Genomic DNA, 12,565 nt, shown 5'->3' on the forward strand with positions numbered 1-12,565 from the left:
GCACCAGAGAAAAGCTATTCCTATCTAAAGACACAATAACATATAAAGCTACAACAAAGAAGGCAGGTTTATCATCAGTTTCAATATTGCCACAGCTGGAATATACATCCTTGCTTTGACTCCTTACTTTAAGTGAAGACTTTACTCTTACTTAAGTAGATTAATTCCACACCATAGAAAGTTGAAAAACCTGAAAAATGTTAACATTAATGTCTCTCCCCATCTACACAAACTTAATTTTTTATTGGTCACTGTCAGTCTCCTCCACTGCAAAATATCTCCATACAACAACACCAACAAACCATTTTTCTTTAGTCTGCCCATTCCTTCTTATCCCTATTAGGTGGCAAGAAAAGGGCTCATTTCCTGCATTAGCAGACAAGCACAAATGAGCCTAGAAGAGAATATGTAGGTGAACAAGAAGTTTCCCTCCCTTTGGCTTTGTCTTTTCTGCCTTAAACTCATAAAACTACTCCATATAATGAATACTCCTGATACATGCTCCTCAATAGGCAAATGCAGCCCTGGGACATAACAATTTAGAAAAGTACATGCCATGTGCCCTACATTTCCTTAAATAAAGTGTAGGATAAGCAATTTAGTGGGACAAGACAGTAAATTTTGAGTGTAATTAAGCTGTAAAACCTTGGGAGGTTAATTAAGTAATGAAAACCACAGATTACAGTTCAAAACAAAACTACCTCTTCTGAGGGAGATATGCTGTATCTACAAAAAAAAAAAGTGTATAAGTGCCTTATGATAATTACTAGGGAATTCTATAGATAACATGCTCTTCTTTATTTTAGTGTGTCATACTGGATCATAATGGCCTCTTCTAGCCCTAGAAAAATTGACAAGGAATACAATTTTACCTAAACATTTTGCAATCTTCCCAAAGAAAGCTCTGGCTGAGAATACCTCCCACCATGCAAACAAAACTGGAGGGAGTTTCAAAATAAACCACTCTCCTGCTGTGTTTAACAAATGGTTGGGCTCTCCTGCCAAGATGAAAACACACAAAAGTAACAGTTCCCTTCTACCACAGCAAACTTCCATAGTCTGTCGCATACCATTAGTGACATGAACTAAATCTCTCTATCACATCCTTCCCAAAGCTGGTAATTTCCAGAGAATTCACTCAGAACTAGTCTCACCAGTGAGACTAATCCATCTGTTCATTTTAAATTCCTAATTTTATTTTTTTTAATCTCCTGATTCTGACACTTCGCTCTGGACTCTGAAAACATCACATTACATGGAGTTTAGTGATGATGATCCAGTTATGGAATAGCTTCAGAATGATCAGATTTCCCTGTTAGAGAGAACCAAAACTACTAATTGCTGCCTTTAAATTAATTTAAAGGCAAAAAATTCCTTCTTTCTTCCCTCCTCTGTTCCTTACAGTGGAATCAAATCCACCTCCCAACAATCTGGTTCAGAGAGCAAAGAGAGCTTCTCCCCATTTTTCAGCAACCAGAAGCAACCAGTTGTCCACTAGCTCACTTTTCTGAACAAGCTTGCTAGAGAATCAGACAAGTTAGTGGTGCAAGGAAAAAAGCATAAACATACAGCTATGGATGTTTAAAAAAACCCCACACTTTTCAACAGGTATTGCTAGATTGCTTAGCTGCATGATGGAATGACACCCTTGGAATTCAGAGCTTCATCTTCCTAATAAATACCTAAACACCATAAAAGTAGTATCATTTTTATTTTAGGATTATTGATACACAACATAGAGGCATACAAGATTTAAATAAAAATTTAGGGATTTTCTTTCTCCATTCTTTTTGAAGAATAACACCTTTGTGCAAATATGTATGCTCACTGTAATTACTTCTGACCAGAAAATGAAGTATGTTGTTTTAAATAATAACTCATTTTCAGTCATATTAAGTTAGTACAGGAACAGTCATGCTTTATTTGGCACAGGCTTCTACACAACCTGCAACACATTCAGATCCTGATCTTTACCATGTTCCTTAAAAGCAGGTGTCTAACATCTGCCCTTGTATGATGACAATTAAATTGAATTTTATTGCTAGATTTTTCTGTTGGTCTGAAATATTTAGTTGTCTATCCACTGACAAGTTCTATTCCAATACTAACTTTTTTAGTGCTCACACAGCATCAAAAAGTACATCATGGATGATCTGGTAAGAAATTAATCTTCTAAGAATCTCTTACTTCCAGCTAAAATTCAGAGACAAGCAAAAACTCCACTCTAACACAAAAAGGAATTTATTAATATTATACTTTAAGACCTTATGACTGTTTTCTTACAGATTCTGGTAACAGTGGTCTTTGGAACCACTGGCTGAAGCTGTTTGATGACAGAATCCCCAAACCTGTTTGGTCCACTGTTTTACCAGCCAGCTCACACACAAGCCCTCCACTAGCCAAGAAATCAAAAAGTTTGATGTTCTGACATCTGAACTTCAGGTTATCAGTATCTGGCTGCACCTCTTTATAACTCATTGTTTCCCACATCCTTGACCTTTTCCTAAGGCTTTATTGCATGACTAGTTTAGCACTGTGAAACTATTCCAGGCTCCCAGCACATTTCCATTTCCCAATTGCAAGGATTACTTGCCACAACCTGACAGATTTTTGTTTCTGAAAAACAAAATCTTTGAAACCCATACAGGCTGTTTGTCAGCTATCACATCAGCACTGTGATATTTTCTTTCAGATGCTCTGGGTCCTATGGCCAGCTTGACCCATACCATACTGCAAGGTATTTTTTTCCCTGCTGACTTATCCTCATTATTAACTAACAAACTTTAGAAAAAACTTTGGGCAGGACTAAGGCAACATTCAAGATGTTCATGCTGCAAGACAGCACCTGGAGAGAACAAATCCAACAGGGCAGTTTTTGAGCTCATGTTAACTGGCATACATGAAAATTTCACTCTGCAGAGCACCCCAAACTCAGGTTTTCTGATTAGGCTCTGGACTACCACTCACACTATATCAGTAATAGCCCAAAAGTCATTCAGAAGTTACTGATCCACCTGCACTCTTCAGTGGGAAGCAATCCTCTGCTGAACAAGAGAAGCAAATTCTTAGAGTCTCACAAATGTAACAGCTATCAATATATTAGAATTTGTTTATAATAAGATACCTTTATGTTATTTGCCTGTCTACCTTGCATTGAAATACTAAAACACCTTGACTGTGATACATGGGTTTTTCACACTTTTAATACACATGGTGCCCTAAAATGGAATGCAATATGATCAGTAGAAACTGTTAGAGGCCTCCTCCCTGGAACCTTCCACAGAAAAGCAACAGCAACATATTTACCTTAAAACAAGGCACCATATAAATGAAAATTAATGAGCTTCTTTCCTTTAAAAAAATCTATCCCAAACATTGAACAAACTCTACACAGTCATACCCCATATTACATTTGGTCCACACTAAAAACTACTTTTCTATAATTAGAAGCACCTATGGTAAGACAGCCACATTTTCTGATATTCTCTAGTTTAAAAATCTATTTTTTTCTGCTACATTAAAATAAATACGAATCCAGTGTTCCTTAAAAAAAGTTGCTTGAGTTTAATTGCTCAGCCCCTACTATGCAACATCTACTCCTCCTCTGGAGACTTTACAAGCCTTGAAACGTTTTATGAGCCTCATAAATATACTACAAATTCTAGTCTCACTCCTGTAGTAAATTCCATGAGAAAGGAACAGAGGGTTGGTTTTCCAGACATTGACAGCAATTTAGGAGGAGGAAAACAGATGCATCAATGAGTCAATAAACCCTTAATGCTGTTCCAAAACTCCCCTCTCTTCCTCAGCCACTCACCCTCCCACAACATTCCTACAGAAGTCATTAGGAAAAGTCTTTCAGGATTGTTCATTAAAAGTGCTGACAATCTTGAAGATCATCAAAACTCTACCCTTTAATTTGCTATTTAAGAATTGCGTCTTGGCAGGCAGAAGAATCAACCTCTCCATAAAAGGTACCATATAAAAGACTCATAACTTCAAATATATGTTCAGATTAATTTTTAAGTTGTTTTGCATTTTCATCACCTTTGTGTTACCTGACATGCATGTTAATCACTCAGCTGGCAGAGAAGAAAATCTACATGGCATATTCTGAAAGACTTAACTAATATGAGGAAGAGCAGGTTAACATGATACAACTGTAAGTTTGATTTCTCCCAAGCATCTGGACCATCTGCCTCTGTCTCCACCATTAAACCAGTAAGGAACTTCTTCCTCTTACCCCAGCCAATTTCTTACATGCTTGTACAGTCTCCTATTTGAGTTTAAAAAAAAACCTCTTCTGGATATACCTAACACCAAAAAAGAATAACTGCCTCACTTCTTGCAACTGCTCTCCCGCAAGCAGCTTGGCTCCCTTTTACTCCAAGATTGTGACATGACACCTCACAGTTTTCATGATGATGCTGTAACACAACAGTGGTGGAAAACACGAAGTTAGGATCACTAAACAGAGTATGACAAAAACCACCACCTCAGCCAACAAAAAGCTCGGTGCTGACACAGGGAGTAACAGCCTGGATGACTTCAGGCAGCAGAACTCTCTGTATCAGCTGGACTGAGACAAAGTTATTTTTCCCCAGACACCCTGCCACTCTTGTACCTTCATATCACGGCACACAACTGGAGAATAAAACACAGGACTGAAACGCTCACACTCTACTACACTATCATCCCTAAAAACTCCAAACAGCCCAGAGCTACCAGGGATTACACAGCTGGAAACATCTCCTCTGAAGCTCACACTGTCCATTTCTCATAAGTAAAGATGCCCTGCTTAGGGGATGACCCAGAATTCTAATTGTTCTTATGGAAGTATTACATATCAAGTTATCTGGTTGCAAGAGCTTTTTTTTTATTATTATTATTATTGTTTTCCTCTACTTTATCTCAGCTTCTTTTGATTTATAGGAAAATAACTTCTCAGTGTTATCTTATGGCCCCTGTACTTTGTCATGACAGGAAAATATTATTTCTTGCTCTCTCCTTAAAGATTCCTTCAGAGATTGAGAAAGACAGGGTGAGCTCTTGGCACCTCACTAAAGGTAGACATTTGCCCAGTTTTTAATACATCTGCTCTTCTCGCGAGTTTCCAATGTCTGAAGAAGGAACAAGAAACCCAAGACTAACTAGGCCCACTCATTCAGTAAAAAAGAGCAAAAATAAATCAAGATGTGGCATCCATGATAGGAGGACTCTAAATTTCAACTACAATTCTACTTCACAAATCAGGAAAAAAAAAAAAAAAAAGTAGATTAAGCATTTTAATCCTGTTTTACATATTTCCATTTTTTTTTTCCCTTTAAGGTAGCTTTTTAAATTATGTCCAAAGGAAAATGTAGAGCTGATGTTTAAGTCTGAACCTTTCAAACATGTTCTAGGTCAAGTAGATTTTACACTAACTTGGCTAACTCCCGTTTTGCTTACTTGCTGAAAAAAAACCACTAAAATTGCTATATGTGCATAGTGTAACAAATACACAGATTTATCACTTTCACAAAATAAAAAAAAAATAGCAGTAGTAGCTTACTTTCAGTGGCAAACTGTATTTCTATGTAAATTGGAATTGCATTGAGACACAGACAGGATATTAAAATAGCTTTATTAAATGAAACTAGATGAGCTGATATCATAGAATAAGTTAACTCACTTCAAAACACAACATAAAAAGACTTAGTTCATAAGAGTAAAAGCATTTGCAATCATGGTGAAATTTTAAAAATAGCAGATCTGATGCTCACTTGTCAAGGAGGGGAGGAATATTCTCCTGCTTTTCACAACAAACTTTTGAAACTCTTTATCTGAAGAATACAGGTAGGATACACTTGTGAATAAAAATGACTTAGAGCTGGTTTATCACTTCACTTACAAGAAACAGTTTTCTTCTATATTTACAACACAAATAATTATTTGGCGTTTGATCTTGACACCTTTTTTTTATCACTAGAACTTAAAACATAGTTCAAATTTTAGTATTTATTTTCAAAGTTACGTAATAACATTTTACATGCCTTGATTTAGAATTTACTTTAAATGTGGAATAATAGCTTAAAAGACATTCTTCCAAAGTACTTGTGTTTCAGTACAAGTACTCAAGAAGACACCACTATGTTTCCAAGCATGCAATTTTCAAAAGAAACTTCTTCACACAGTTATACACATATAAAACTATGTATTCTTTTTCTCAATCTGCTTTTGAAAACACTTACAAAGCACCTATTTAATGCAGAAAAATATTTTCACTGTGGGTGACATGCAAGAAATTTCCTGTTTTAAATGAGAATTAAGTTTTCTGTAACAGTTTTCATTCTTAAGTTTTCTATATATAATGTATTTTATATATATATATATATATATATATATATATATATATATATAAAAATCTCACTCCCAGGGATGGAATCACTCCCATCCATCAGCTACGAATCACATGTGCTGCTTTTCATTAATTGAAACATAAACATGCATTTGCAGACTGCCTTTGCACACAGACACACAAGACAGTTTAGATGCAAGGTAAAAACCTACTCCTGGAAAAATCAAGTCAATGCAAATGAAATACTAAATTTAGTGAGTAATTTTTTCAGACATAAGGTGCCTATCTTAGACTACTTGTATGTTCTTTTATTTGAAAAGGTTACTTTATCTATCCAAATAAAGTAATTCCTTACTTACTAGCACGAGGTACATACAGCCACAGGCGTCTTAGAAATTAAATGTACACACACACACAGGTCTCACAGGTCAAATATTAACAGAGGGCATGTGCTCAAATGTACACCTTTCCTCCCTGAACACCTAAAGTAACTGCCCACAAACCTTCTAAAATCAATTCCTCCCCAAACCCTGAGATATACATCCCTTCCTAGACTTGGTTACAATTGAGCTCCCCACTCCTATGCCCCCATCACTCTTTCACCTGTGGCAGAAGGAGGATTCCTCCCAGCTCAGAACACAGAGGTGCAGAGGCACGTCCAGAGAGCTGTGGGATGGCCTCAGCTGCTGTTAAAGATGTGGCCCTGATCCTGTTCCTGCAGCAAGCCTCCACCTGATATCACCTCTACCACTTCTTTGATCCTGCATTATTCAGCACTCTGACCAGGAGAAGACTGGACAACAAAAGTATTTAATGAATGCTGGTGTGGAGGGTAGAGAATAAGAAGCAACCACTTTTTTTTTGGTGGCAAACCATAATACCCGAGGAATCCTCTTCAGACCTTTTGTGTCTGACTCGCCCAAGTGAGCCACAAACACTTCCCTCTGGTGCTGGAATACCCAGGGAAGTCATGACATCTCTTTACAGCACTGCCTCCTTAAGGGCAGCAGAATCAGAAATACTACAAGGAGGGAATCCTGCTTCCCCTCAACTGTTGGATATAACTATACAGCTTAAAGCCTACAAAACTCATTCTGTTTAGTAAAAGTAAATATTATTATCAATAAATTGGGGCAAGTATTTCAGTCTGACCCTCCTTTCATTGTATAAATGTGAAAAAAAAAGGAGGGGGAGGGAGGGTAAGGACACACAGGACAAGAAACCTCCCAGTTCTCTGGTCACCACAATAGCAAAAGACAGACACTCATATAAAGGAAGAGAAGAGCACTGAAACAAGGCTTGGCAACAACACCAGAGTTTCCCCCACGCCCCGCCTGCTCTGCAGACACCACAGTGTAGCAGAGGAAAGATAAGACAAGCTAACAGCACATGTAACAAGTGTTACATATGTGACAACTGCACCCTGGCCCAGCTGCAGCCAGCGGAGAAACAGAAGGCCTGATCCAGATAAAGAAATGGAAAGAACAGAAAGCTAATTCTGAGCTCTAACCTGGGTCTGGAGAGGCAACTAAAGAGGTCTCTAAAGGACCCAGGAGTAGGAACTTCAGCGCCTACTCTTCCTTTGAAATGAACAGCATAGTAATGAACAGCAATAACAAGGACAAAGGACCATTTACCCTTGGTTCACCACTAGGACAGTATGCTTATTTCTAAAAACAGAGTTCATTAGGATTTGTTCATACTGCTGCCCATACCTTCCAAGTGTTTGTACCTGAGGCAGGCAGAACCCTGACAGCTTACAGACCCAGACCCTGACAGAGCAGTAACCCAATGCAGCTCCTGGGCACGCTGCCCCAGCCCAGCACTCTCCCTCCAAGCACTGCATGGGCACAAGAAGGGAATTCCTGCGTTGCTCCCAAACCAGAGGAACGGTCTAAGCTCGGTGTAGCAGTGATGGGCAGATCCTCGGGGCAGCAGAGATCCAGGTCAGATTTCAGGTGCAGAAAACCTACCCATAAAGTTAAAAACCACCCAGTGCAGAAGCCATAACCGGTGAGTTATGGCACATCACTAGAAGTTATTGGACATTATTCAAGAGGAGCACTTGTTTTAACCCTCTCAGAACCCATTAAAAGCCAAATCAAACTGAAAGTCATCCCTTTATTAAGTTAAACATATTTGAATTCAAATGAAACAATAAAAGAAAGACAATATCCCTTTAATAGGATTAGGGTGGGCTTTATTTGTTGGTGCTTTAAAAAAAATATATAGTCAGACTCCTATCTTATCAATTACATTCACTCTTCATATTTAAAAAAATTACAGTATTAAGTTAAAATTACCTTATTTTTAAGGTGAACTCTGAATCGTCTGAAAGATGCTTATATGTGAATTTAGATTATTTGAAAGGCTGCTTCTTTTCACTTACCAATATGCAGCTACTGTATTTATTCAAAGAAGTATAACCCAAAAATATACAATATTTCCACCTACTAATAATATACATTATTTCCATTCCACTCCATCTAAAGAGCAGATACTAATGATATTTTTTTAAAAGAGAAGTCACATGAACACTCAGCATATATTCACTTTAAGCTAGCATTTCCTAGAGTCAAAACCTGTCCCTTTCATCAAGGACAGGAAAGTGGAAGTAGTGTCCAAAGTCCTAAATTTTTATCAGCAGTCTCAGCTTCCATTTATCAGGCTCATATAGCTCTTAGGGTTGAGGAAAAAGTCTTAAATACACTGACAGAATTAAGTGATTAAATGTTGCTTGTATGAAATACTCAGTTTTGTGGGCATTACCATTGTATCAGAACCAATGCACTTCAAAGTGTTACTTACAATGACTTCACCTTCACTATAAAAGGCATATTTATAAAAACAAATTAAGTGCTATTACTGTGCCATTACAATTCATTTTCTGTAGTTCATAAACACACACAGAGGCTGAAGAATTATTTCTTTTGTCCACAGTAAGTTTTTCTAGTATTAGAAAACGCCATTACATTTCACAAATGAAAACTCTCCTAGTTACAAATCCATGCTTTGTTAATTCTTAAGAGTTAAGTTTTTAAGAGTTAGTTAACTCTTAATACAACTTAACACTTTTGGGAGTGACACTTGGAGATCACCCACCAAAAGTAATTTACGTCACACTGTTAAAACTCCACCTTCTACCAACTATCAGAGTGCAGAGCTGCAAGTCGATTTCAGAAAATCATCAACCAGACCAAGGAAAAAATGAGCTATTAAAAAAACCAATCAAGTACATTTTATAAATCAGAGATTATCTTGGTTTGTCTCCAGTTAAATAATGCTAGATTATTTTCCCAGTACACATGTTCAGTTTTTGTACTCTCATTGTTCCCATCATTGGTAACTGTACCTAACTAATTACATTTCTTCAAGTCCTGTTACAGCTGAAAACACAGATGACTTGCTGTTTGTTTCCATGAACATTTAATTCTTCTTTTTTTTAAAAGTAAAATTAGCTATCACCTGATGCTTGTATGATGTCTCATTATGAAATTCACTCTAGAATAAGTTCTCTGCTATTGGAAGTATCTTTTCTTTTTCACAACTGCATGTAATTCTTTCCTACCTACAAGCATGCTCTTTGAATCACACCCAAAGCTGAAGCTGCACATGCAACTCTTTACTAAAATGTCAGCAACCAGGTTATGTATACAGGATCTGCTAGTTTGAAACCTAAATTAACATCCCACCAAGTTTTAAATGATTCCTCATCTTTAGGGCCAGACTTTCTTCTGTTACTCTTCAATTGTTTAACTCGCGGTCTTATTAAGAAACCACAAACTACAGAGAATACATTACTCAGACAGAGAAGCATCCTGGTGGTTTCAACACACTGGCAAGAATTCTAAAAAAAATCAAGGTGGTTTCAAAACGACCTACAACTGAACTGCAAGTGGTTGCATATCCAGCAGATACATGGCAAGCAGATTAAAGCCAGACAGCTGAAACTACTCTGTCCCTACCTCTGTCCCTCTCACCCTCCTCAAGGACAGCATATGATCATCTATTAATGAACCACCACTTAAACCAAGGGTTTTTTCAGCCTGGAACATAGGCCATGGCCCCGTTCAATTCAGTCCTACAACAATATTGTTCTTTTGCCTGCCAGTGTTCTACAGCTGACATGGAGCAGGTCTGGTTTAGGAGCTGGCTTAGAAAGCCTACCTTCACCATTTAAAATGCACATGAGAGAAAGAAAGAATGTCCCACTGTTTAGTAAAAAAATAAATGACCAGTTTCAACTAAAATCCAATTATTTTCCTACAACTACTCTTGAGTTGACAAAAACACTTTTAACTTTTACTGCTTTTAGAGAATGAAAAGTTTTATCATTTCCAGTTGTAGGAAACTGTTGACTCACCATAATTTCAACCCCATTACATTTAAGAACATGTTTCAATAAAAATGCCTATTCAGTAATTTTCACACTTCATTCTGCAGTTTTCTGTATGAGCTGTAAAACTTTCAATTAGTTGGTCAAACCTAGATGGTAAAATCTTAATTCTAAAGAGCCATCCAAAGACCACAGTTGACAAAGATTGCAAAGTATTGTGAAAAGAAAGGAGAACAGCTTCTCAACTTAGACATGTTCCCATGGCTAAACTGTGTGATTTCAAGTGGCACACCCAGAAACTTGCACATTTTTTTTAATATACCTTTCCATGCTTCCAGCTTTTTGAAATTAAAGAGAATTACCAACATAAAATGCAGTAATTAGATCCATGGATATAGTCCACCATCAGAACACACCGGATTTGTTCACTCCAATACTACTTCATTTTCAACAGCTCCAAGATGTAGAGGGACACAAGAACAAGTTTGCTGTTATTCATTTTAACAGGACTCGTTAAAAGTTCCCACCTCTGGAAAGCACATGTGTCTGACCAAAGATACCTGTCCATCAAGATCTAGTGTCTTCTGCTTAAACATTAAAGAAGTTACCCCTCTATGCCGAGCAAAGGAAAGGCGGGGGAGTTACGATTGGCTGAACCAGAGCCCTCCAGGTCACCTTTGCTCCTCCTTCCTCTCAGGTCTCACCAAAACCTGAGAGCATCCGCTCTTACTGCTGACCAGGGCAGCACCTCAGCACTGGGAGCTCTCAAAGGACTATAAGGAGGCTCAAAAGGATTCACCAATTCTAGAGTCAGCTTCACCAGCACCTTCTCTAATCTTAATACTTCCCACCAATCCAGGAAAGGCAGTAAAACACCCCCTTCTTAGGTCTGTTACAGAGTTGCAACTTCTGGAGGATGATGAAGTTGAGTGCCAAGATGGAACAGCAAGCACACAGCTCCTGCTTCATGTCTCTGAAACTTGGGAACTTCAGGTATTGTCTTCACACACAGTTGGAAAAGAACATGGGATCAACACAGAGACCCTCTGCTAGCCCGCAAAGGCTTTGCTCTAGGAGCAAGAGGCAATACCCACAACTCTGGCGGGACGACAGACAGAGATACCACATCTCGCTTTGGAGGACAGCGACTTCAAGACAGCCCTGATGACCCACCCGCTACCCCCAGGAGCTTCCCACCTGTTTGCTCACAGAGTGACCTCTTCCACACGGCTCCCAGCACCCCGAGAAGCCCCCAGAGGCATAAAATCTCCCGTCCTGTAGCATCAATTCCAAGCCCAGTCTTCCTCCTCCTATCCCGGAGCCCTCCACAGAGCGGCGGCTCCACAGCGCTTCGCTTTCCACGCCAGCCCCCAGCGTCTTCCCTCAGCTTCTTCCCTCCTTTCAAAGCCAACCCGCGCTCTTTCCACACACGCAAGGGACGCAAACAGAAATAATAGTAATAACAACAAAACACGAGTAACAAAACCCACGAACAACAAGATGCAGCCCCAGAACTTACCACCCAAGTCAGTCCCCCGCTGCCGCCGCCGCCTCCTCCTCCTCCTCCTCCAGACTTTGCCATTTTCTGCCCGTCTCTCCTCAGCCGAGGCGAGGGCGCTCGGAGGCGGCCGCGAGGGCCGGCACCGACACCGCGCCTGGGGCCGCTCCGCGCCCGCCCTTCGCGCCTCTCCCGCCCTCACCGGAGCCCCGGCACCGAGGAAGGGCGACCGAGGGGCCCGCACAAAGCGCCCCTTCCGCCGGCGGGGAGGCAGCGAGAGGGAGGGAGGCCCGGCCGGGCCTGCGGCTCTCGCTAGTTTAAAGGGACGACGGGCCGGTCCCTTCGCCTCGCGGCGGCAGCGGCGGCAACAACAGCCACCGCTATCGCCGCCGTA

At 39.5% G+C, this 12,565-nt stretch overlaps 1 protein-coding gene across 4 annotated transcripts in view; it reads right to left on the minus strand.

The window, feature by feature from the left end:
• The window catches only part of TOP2B (DNA topoisomerase II beta), a 60,941-nt gene extending 48,376 nt beyond the window's left edge, over window positions 1-12,565 (minus strand). For all 4 annotated transcript variants that reach the window (XM_058816258.1, XM_058816242.1, XM_058816250.1 and 1 more), the window contains exon 1: window positions 12,193-12,565. In XM_058816258.1, coding sequence (XP_058672241.1) covers window positions 12,193-12,255 — 63 coding nt within the window. In that variant the 5' untranslated portion in view covers window positions 12,256-12,565. The remainder of the gene's footprint in view (window positions 1-12,192) is intronic.

The sequence above is a fragment of the Ammospiza caudacuta genome, chromosome 1, assembly GCF_027887145.1.
Source record: "Ammospiza caudacuta isolate bAmmCau1 chromosome 1, bAmmCau1.pri, whole genome shotgun sequence".
NCBI lineage: Eukaryota > Metazoa > Chordata > Aves > Passeriformes > Passerellidae > Ammospiza > Ammospiza caudacuta.